The 9,981-nt window shown below is 38.1% G+C and overlaps 1 protein-coding gene across 1 annotated transcript; it reads right to left on the minus strand.

Annotated features, from left to right (window-relative positions):
• Nucleotides 1-1,272: 1,272 nt before the first annotated feature.
• Nucleotides 1,273-6,313, minus strand: LOC129450634 (adenosine receptor A1). The gene is made up of 2 exons (XM_055213553.2): nt 5,920-6,313; nt 1,273-2,212 (listed from the first exon to the last, which is right to left on the minus strand). Exons 1-2 carry the CDS (start codon nt 6,249-6,251, stop codon nt 1,525-1,527), a joined length of 1,020 nt encoding a protein of 339 aa, XP_055069528.2. The 5' UTR covers nt 6,252-6,313; the 3' UTR covers nt 1,273-1,524.
• Between the last annotated feature and the right edge of the window lie 3,668 nt (nt 6,314-9,981).

Raw genomic sequence — 9,981 nt, forward strand, 5'->3', positions numbered from 1 at the left:
CCTACTTATTTGTCCCACAGCTGACATAGAACGTTATTAACCGGTTCGGGAACGTCAATTTTAGGGTTGAACCGAAAACGTTAAAATACTGTTTCTGTTTGGAACGAACCAATTGGGAAAAAATCTGGTTCAAAGCCCTGCCCAAAAGACAATTGTAAAGAAGGCAGAAAGAGAGTTTGTAACCATTGTGGCCCTTTTTCAAATGGGTGGTAAATTATTTATGATATTATCATATGAGTAGTAGTAACATGATGTCGATAATTATGGGGGGTTATTACCGGTCAATACCGCCCTATTGGGACACATTTAGTTTAAATGTTCTGTATGTAATTTTTTATTGAGGTCTCAGTGGCAAACTCACAATTATGTAATTACAGCAAACCATGTATATCCATATAAATGCACATTTGCATCATCTTAAATGTAAGCGTGTATCATATTAGGTTTAAGCAATACATGCAATGTGGTTAAAAATTAAATTTGCATATAAAATACGGTAATGCTTCAGTGGACAAAGTGTGTGGCTTTAAATCCCTGGTTTTATGCATTTGATAAGAATCGATTCAAAGGTTGTTCTTCAATACAGTGCCAAAATAATGTATTTCACAATTTTAACTTCGCTCAGCAGAATAGACTCGGTCCTGTTAGAAAGGGCAATAATGTGTGAAATGAATACCATAAATCCTGCTTCTTCTCCTTATGCCACCTGGAATGATGCCGAAATGACGATGCACTGAGTCGAGACACTGTGGCCTTTGCTGACTATGACTTACAGAAACACAGGAGCACATCCAGTCTTTTCTGCCGTATACTCCAAACGTTACCAGCTGGACTTGAATCTCTCATGGCTTTTTGCCAGTAAATCAATTAAGAAAACTATGACGAAGCGTTTGGCAGGCAGAATTATCTGAATTGACGGCATCTGAGCCAGAATTCATTACTGATAAGGGACTAAATCCTGGGCAGATGGAAAGGTGATGTGTGCAGATAGTTCAGTGGGTAGCAAATGGAGAAGAATAACTATATATAGGGTTCGAAATGTACATGCGTCAAATGCCAGTGGTGGTAAATGGAAAAATATGCTAACTTTGGCTGAGATTGATATACAAATGCAAACTGGCACCCGACATTTCTTAAATACGCTTTGTTTTAACATTCAGACTGTTATGTGTTATGAAACTGTAAACCGTAACTGCAATAAGCTTAGATTGACAACACTTGTCTTTTTGTTATTCACCACAGTCGGTCTTAAATACACAAAACTGAATTAATCAGAAATGATATCACACTATTTTTTGCAGTACAGACAAGAGCATCTTTATTTTATGTTTCTTTATATTATTTTTATTCTTTATCTTGTTTGCATCATTAGCAGATATACTCAAACTGTTGAAACACCTTAATATATCAGTAATATAATGCAGTAAGGCATTTAAATTATGTAAATAATGAACATCACAATATTTTTAAAAAAAATTCTAAAAAAAATTACAAAGTATTTCGATATTACGTAATCGTCCCATGCTAAAGATCTTGACTGACGGTCAAAACCATCTTGGGTGTTTGAACATTTTTCACTTTATATCTGATGTTAGTGTTTGAGCTGCTGACGGTTTTATCCAAGTTCTGGCTGTTTTGATCGGTGTTTGGCTTCCAGCTTGTGAGCTTCATCAAGATGCTTTTATATGCAGTCTTAATCTTTGGGACCTTGAAAGCGTACACTATTGGGTTAACTGCAGAGTTGCCATGCACAAGTAAAACGCCTATGTGAAAGGCAACAGCCGGCATCTTTAGACTCGGCTTAAAGTAACTCAACGAGTTCATTATGTAAAGCGGGAACCAGCAAATAGCAAACAAAACCAACACCAAAGCCAGCGAACTGGCCAATCTCCGCTCTCTTTGGAGAAAGGACGTGGACTCCGCAGCTTGACCGATTCCTTTTCTCAGTTGTTTAGATATCGTACAGAAGATATACAAATAGAGGGCGAACATGACCACAGTTGGTGGGAGGATGCAAACGAAAAATACGAAGTTGACCAGGTACGACATGGGAATGACTGCAAGAAATTCGCAAGTGAGGGTTGAGTTGACGTTTGTTGTGGGGTCTTCTTTGTGCCATCCAAACAGGGGAATGAAACCCAGAAAAGAAGCGGAAACCCAACAGACGGTGACCGCTGCCCACAGGTTTTGTTTTTTGATCGCTCCTCTGTACCTGGAAATAAGAGGAAATGAATATTAAACATCTTAAGTCAATGTCTTATAACATTGCTGGAAGAAGTTTCGCAAGCGTGTACATTTATTTATGGCTGTCCTTGTACTCTGTGTTCTGTCTGAATCATTTCAATCAAAAATAGTGTTAACTATTACTATTAGTAACTATTATGTTACTACACACAATGGTCAGCAAGATGTCAAATTTGTCCTTTTCATACATTTTTTGTGTTTGTTGTAAACAATAACCCAGCATTTTTTTTAGAGTAATCTTATGTTGAAAGATTACCAAGTAAAATCAGAGATACATAATTGATCGCATTAAAGGATTACTCCACTTTCATAAGAAAATCTGATAATTTACTCACCCCATGTCATCAAACATGTTTATATATTTCTTTGTTCAGTAGAGACGAAATTAAGTTTTTTGAGGAAGTGCGTTTACAAGTGTGGAGAAAGAGAAGCATTCAGACGTTGTTGTATGTGCAATGATACTAATTAATGTCTTTGTGTCAGTTTATGGTTTAGAATGGTCCGTAAGTGTGCGTTTCACATTTGTAACACGTGACCTTTTGATGTGATTATGTAATACGTAAGATCGCGCTAGCACGTTTTACGACTAGTTAGAGCTGCACGATTATCGATAAAAGATTGTGATCTTGATTCGACCCCCCCCAAACTATCTTAATCCAGCATTTCAACGATTTAGGTAATTAATTATATTGTCAAGAAGGAAAGACGCAGTTATCTCGACAACACGCAACACAGCGGCCACGATGACGTCTTGACGTCACATTTATTATTGCGCAAGCCAGATGTGCTTGTGCTCGTGTTTGCTCCACACAGCGGATTCTTTCGCCGAGAAGTTAGACAGAAAGAAACAGAAACCAAAGAGAATGAGTGAGGCAGAGCAAAGCAATGTGCATGAATGTCCGCCAAGAACCTTGATGTTGTTTTAGTACCAAAAATAGGATTCAGGGCTTGACATTAACTTTTTGAGGAACTTGTCCTCTGGACAAGTAAATTTGTGTTTCACTTTTCCATGCACAAAAGTCACTTGTCCGGGTAAAGATTTATAATATAATGTATTTTTTGTGTTTTGCTAATCAGTGGCGGAGCAAGGGATTTTTCATAGAGGTGGCCAGGCAGGGGCCAGCAGTTATTCTGGGGTGGCACATAAAATCTCTATCATTCAACCTTAAAATACTTTAAGTATTATAGGTATGTTAATCAGAATGATGTATAACATACAATTGCTACAATACTTTAATTTGAATTAAAATGAATTTAGATTAACATACAATTTATAGTCATAATTCAACCTCATGTTTTTTTTAACTATTTAATCAAATAAAACTTTTGAAATTTACTTTGAAACCAGGATTTATATCTCCCATTGCTGAAAATACTATAGAGACCAGAAAATCATGTAAATTTTGTAGGCCACTGAAATGTTTTTTACTAAGATTCATTTGGCTGCTTCTTGCTACTCTTTCTGAAGAAGGATGCTATATTTGCTGCCTTTCTCTTCATTTTTCCCACATTTTAATGATTGTCTGACATTAAAACACTAAAGCAAAACATTAAAACATTACCATGTTTTAAAAAACTTATTAGGATAAATGTGTCTAGATTATCTGTTATATATAAAATCAATCTTAAACCTAGCATTTATGCTGTAATGTTTGTGTGGGATTTTTTATGTACAGTGACGAACTCTGTCAGATTCAAACCGGCTGTCGTGCAATGCACACACACATAGGCGCACTGAAAGAGAGATTCTCATTATAAGACAGATTCTTAAACAAAATTTTAAGCCCATTATGTGTTTTTACGGACTTAAAATCTGCTTTTTTGACACACAGTGATGAAAACAGGGTTAAAGTGCCTGTCAATTATACTCACGGCGGAGCCTGAATACACATCACTCTCCACTCCACTTCATGCCGTCCCACGACTCCCGCCCCTCCGTGTTCGTCGATCAGGTTTAATGCGCGCGCAGCTTGTTTAGTAACAATAACAGTAACATGTAAACATGTGTGTGTGTGTGTGTCGGCGCGCCGCGCTCTCTGTTCAATATTCCGCTCTGTGTTTGCGCTGTGCGTTCTGCTCTGTCGTTAACGGCACATAACGTCATGTTTGAAATTTATCTTGTCCACTTGGACAACTAATTTTCTCTTACACTTGTCCTACAAAAAATTCACTTGTCCCGGACAAGCGGACACGCCTTAATGTCGAGCCCTGTAGGATTTTATTCCGGATCTTCCAAAAGGGTTTTAGCACAGATGGAACATTGGCTGCGTCCAAATAACCACACTTGCTGTCTTTGCATTTGACTACTTACATTACGTTTTCTGTATTTGGCCCAAGTGTTGTAGTGGGCGTGACGATTAAGCGTGCATGTAGATTTATTCACCCAATGGGCACGCCGCCAGCGAGAGCGTCAAAAAACGCTCTGACGCTCGAATGCATTCTCTGGAATCCTTTCAAGTGGAGGTTTCAAACCTTCATAGCTCACTACCATAAAATAATGTCAATCCATGTGTCACCAATTTGCACAAAAACATTTTTTTTATTTAGGCTACTTAAAATGTATATTTAAAAATGTTTCTTTAAATAAAATGAACACATAATCACTCTACAATTAACATTAACTGAATTTAAAGTTTATCTACACGTATCTGAAACTTTTAGAAGCATAATTCTTTGCACCTGTAAAAACTAATGTTCAGAGGTTGTAAGTCTTTGAAATTAACAAAGTTCTTGAGAATCGTGAGAGAATTGTGATCTTTATTATAGCAAAAGAATCGTGATTCTCATTTTATACAGAACCGTGCAGCTCTACGACTAGTGCAAGACGAGAAGTTGTGGTTTAAAAGTACTTTTTTTAAATGGTGCTATTGAGTTCCAATTAAGTCCACTATATGGAGAAAAATCCTGGAACGTCTTCTCAAAAAAATTAATTTCTTCTCAACTGAACAAATAAAAACATAAACATCTTGGATGACATGGGGGTGAGTAAATTATTTTGATTTTTTTTATGAAAGTGGAATACTCCTTTTACTCTTTCCCCGCCATTGACGATTTTTCCCGGCAATCCAGATTTTGGCTATTATCCACTAGGTGGCGCACTTACCCAATTTATAAACACTAAAGTATCCACTGATCCAAAAACAGTAAAAACTTTGTGTATATTTTGATCATTGTGTATATTCTGAATCTGATCTCAAACAAAGGTCCTTTACAAAAATGCAGTTATTTCACTTTTTTGCTCAAATTTTGGTATTTTTAAAGAGACCTACCCATATTTAAGAGGTACAGATTAAGATAGGATGAAGCTTTTTTGAAAGCAGAGGGTCTGTTTGATATATTTGATATTGTGTGTTTATATTTATTAAATTAAGAACATTTTCTGGAAAGCATTCAAGTTTGTAAAATAAACATAACAAAGCCGGCGCTGCCTGGCAACTTAAAAAAAACTTTGGCAAGGAAAGAGTAAAGTATATTTATTCATAAAGTTAAAATTTTTAAAAAACTTTTATAACTTTCCCCACAATTCGTCCTGCATTGATTGCACAGGCATAAATGGAACATCACGTCCTGTCAGAGATTTCCTGCTTATGCAATTTAATGTACAAGATTGATCAATTTTCTGTTACTCAAGTTAATCTTATACCAAAAAACTGTAACTGTAATAAATGAACTAACCTGAGGGGATTATGGACACGCAGGAATCGATCCACAGCGATAGCGAGGAGGGAATGAACGGAGGCTTGGGTCAACACAATGACCACGCAGCTGATGAACAGACAAGTGTAAAATCTCGTCTTTACTCGTCCATCAATTAACACAGCCAGAGGTACGACCACAGCGCCCACCAGAAAATCAGCCACTGCCAGTGATACAACAAAGCAGAAGGTGGTCTTACGAAGAACCCGGCTCGACCAGACGGCCCAAATCACCAACAGATTCCCAAGACAACATGCTATAGCGATAAAAACCTCCAAGACCGTATAGATCACCAACTCACTTCGAGACATGATGAAGCCGAAGGAAAGAAACAAAAGTGGAACTTACTTGTGGCAGTGGTGGGTAGGATAGGAAATCCTCTTTTGTTGGCAGCTGCTCTTGACACACACGTGCCTATGTCATAACATACGTTATATTGTAAAATAGGCTAAAAAACTTACATTACGTGACGTAGGCCTACTTTTAGAAACATCAAGTACACATGATTGAGATCACATTAAAAATCTGCATTTCAAATAGGATTTTTTTTTGTTTTTACTCTCTAATAAAATATATTTATATATTTTGAACATGGACCATTTTAGGTCCTTTATTGAAAACTCACTGGAAATAGTGTCATCAAGTCTTACACAGTATACATAGCCAAGGTTTGGTTAGTAGTTTTTTTATGTGCTGATGAAAGAGATGAGTCTTTAGTCAATTCTTTAAGATGGCTAATAACTCGGTTGATCTTGTGGTCATCATTTCACCAAAGTGGGAATGGTCCAGAATAAGGTGCGTGAGATGGATTTTGTGCCTTTTTGTGATGGCACCACATGGCAGTTGCTTCAATGCATTTAGGGGTGTGTCAATGCATTTAGGGGTGTGTCCTGGTCAAGACAATATCCTGAACTCCAAGTTGAATGTCAGAATGGGAAAGAAAGGTGAATTAAGCAATTCTGAGCGTGGCATGGTTGTTGGTGCCAGACAGGCAAGTCTGAGTATTTCACATCTGCTCAGTTACTGGGATTTTCACGCACAACCATTTCTAGGGTTTACAAAGAATGGCGTGAAAAGGGAAAAACATCAGGTATGCAGCAGTCCTGTGGGCAAAAATGCCTTGTTGATGCTAGAGGTCAGAGGAGAATGGGCCGACTGATTCAAGCTGATAGAAGAGCAACTTTGACTGAAATAACCACTCGTTATAAACGAGGTATGCAGCAAAGCATTTGTGAAGCCACAACACGCACAACCTTGAGGCGGGTGGGCTACAACAGCAGAAGACCCCACCAGGTACCACTCATTTCCATTACAAATAAGAAAAAGAGGCTACAATTTGCACGAGCTCACCAAAATTGGACAGTTGAAGACTGGAAAAATGTTGAGTTTCGATTTCTGTTGAGGCATTCAGATGGTCAGAGTCAGAATTCGGCATAAACAGAATGAGAACATGGATCCATCATGCCTTGTTACCACTGTGCAGGCTGGTGGTGGTGTAATGATGTGGGGGATGTTTTCTTGGCACACTTTAGGCCCCTTAGTGCCAGTTGGGCATCGTTTAAATGCCACGGCCTACCTGAGCATTGTTTCTGACCATGTCCATCCCTTTTTTGGGGCGGCAGTGGCTCAGTGGTTCATGTACGTTGTCTACAATTTGGAAGGTTGGTGGTTCAATCCCCGGCTCCACGTGACCAAGTGTCGAGGTGTCCTTGAGCAAGACACCTAACCCCAGGTTCTCCCGACGAGCTGGATGGCGCCTTGCATGGCTGACACCGCCATCGGTGTAAGAATGAGTGGGCGAATGGGTGAATATGAGGCTACTTGTAAAGCGCTTTGGATGGCCATAGGCCTGTTAAAAGCGCTATATAAATGCAGTCCATTTACCATTTATGACCACCATGTACCCATCCTCTGATGGCTACTTCCAGCAGGCTAATGCACCATGTCACAAAGCTCGAATCATTTCAAATTGGTTTCCTGAACATGACAATGAGTTCACTGTACTAAAATGGCCCCCACAGTCACCAGATCTCAACCCAATAGAGCATCTTTGGGATGTGGTGGAACGGGAGCTTCATGCCCTGGATGTGCATCCCACAAATCTCCATCAGCTGCAAGATGCTATCCTATCAATATGGGCCAACATTTCTTAAGAATGCTTTCAGCACCTTGTTGAATTAATGCCACGTAGAATAAGACAGTTCTGAAGGCGAAAGGGGGTCATACACATTAATAGTATGGTGTTCCTAATAATCCTTTAGGTGAGTTTATATTTAAATATTGAGCACCACTTACTGTATTAAAGTTGGGTTCCAGGTTAATGCAAGTGTTTACTAAATACATTTTTTAATACAGAGATGGTATGTTAAAAGCGCATTTTATTTCATATTCATGGTGTCTCAAAATAGCACAAATAAGTACACTTAGATAATCTTAAGAACATCTTACGAATAATTTTAAGTATATTAATTACAAATTAGTCCGTGAAAATAGAGGACTTTAAGTACATTAAGGAAGTGTACTACTTTTTGACCTGGGTATACACATCATTTCCCACTGACACATCTGTATGATAAAGTACAGCTCTAGATCTCTGGTTGTTTATTCACACAACTTCTACCATACACACAGGGCCGTGGCGCAGAATTAGGCTTCTGCTGGCCTTTTGCTGTGGTTTGAGTTTGTTTATTTTGTGGTTTGACGGTTTGACATCACACAAATGTAAAGTTTAGTGGAAAAGTTTTTGACCAATGAACAGCTGGGGAACGTTGCCTTCATTTGGCCAAAAGTATCGGCTAAAAGCATTGCACAAGGTAGTTGGTTTGATTTCTAGGACAACGCAAAATCACCAGTGTTTAATGTACTTCTGCTGGTGTATATATGGGTACCACCGGTTAACCTAGCTAGATGTTTTTATTTGTTATTTTATATCTAAATGTCAGTGAGAAGAAGAAATATACTAAAACTTTAAAATATCAATCTATATATGTAATGGACATCGGTTGTGCTTATTTTTGGTAGCTTTTTTGAAATATCTTGAGTAAAATCTCTATATTTAATGAAACACACGTAAGACCTGATCCGGAAGTGGTGTGACCTGTTTCGCCGAACATGGAAGTTTATTGCGCAAACCCCCATTGTTGGCTGCATCCAAATACTAACACTTGCGGTCTTTGGGCTTGACCACTTAACAACTTACATGACATATTTCCTGTATTAAGTGTTTTAGTGATTGTGAAACTCAAACGTGCATGTTGAATTATTCACCCGATGGGACACACTTATCAACTGTAAAAAGGTCAATCCATGTAGTAGCAGAAATTTGCACCAAAACATATTGGGTTTTTTATTTAGGCTACTTAAAATGTAAATTTTTACGTTTTTCTTTAAATAAAATAAACACATAAACACTCTGAAATGAACATTTGCTAAACTTAATGATTATTATCTACACTTATCTGAAATATCTGTATTCTTTGCACCTGTAAAAACTCTTCATTTTGTGCATGCAACTTTATTACAGTTTATTGTTTATTCAGTATTCAAATTTTGTGATAGCAGCACTTGCAGATGTTTTACAAAAAAACAAAACATAATGTGTGCACCAATGCAATGTGCAACACTTCATCCGTTTTACTACCACAATTCAAAGTTTAAAGTTAAGAAGTTTGGGCTGAAGTCTCACAGTTTACACCCAGAACATGATGCATGATGGGATACTCTCAGCCTTGAATACCGCTCCGAAGCGTTGTTCGAGATAGTGTGGGTTTGGTGTGGTTTAGGGGAACTGCACTTTGCCAGTTTTAAGACATGGGACAGTCTTGCACACTTCCTATCGCGTGTACGCACTCTCGAGTGGCCAAGACCACAAGTGTGGGTATTTGAATGTATCTGTTGTATTTGGAACATACATTTTAAATCCAGTTTGAACAGTGACTGTAGCCCAACATCGCCACCAGCTGTTAGTTATTAAATCTAAAGTTGATGATTGATTTCGATTTGGGTACTGAAGCTTGTCTCCTTACTTTTGAGTTTTTGATC

This window comes from Misgurnus anguillicaudatus, chromosome 8 (assembly GCF_027580225.2).
Source record: "Misgurnus anguillicaudatus chromosome 8, ASM2758022v2, whole genome shotgun sequence".
Taxonomy (NCBI): Eukaryota; Metazoa; Chordata; class Actinopteri; order Cypriniformes; family Cobitidae; genus Misgurnus; species Misgurnus anguillicaudatus.

Coding starts and splice junctions, on each gene's coding strand:
- LOC129450634 (XM_055213553.2), bottom strand. CDS start 6,251: ATGTCTCGAAGTGAGTTGGTGATCTATACGGTCTTGGAGGTTTTTATC. Junction 2,213..5,919: donor CGTGTCCATAATCCCCTCAG/GTTAGTTCATTT, acceptor TCTTATTTCCAG/GTACAGAGGAGCGATCAAAA.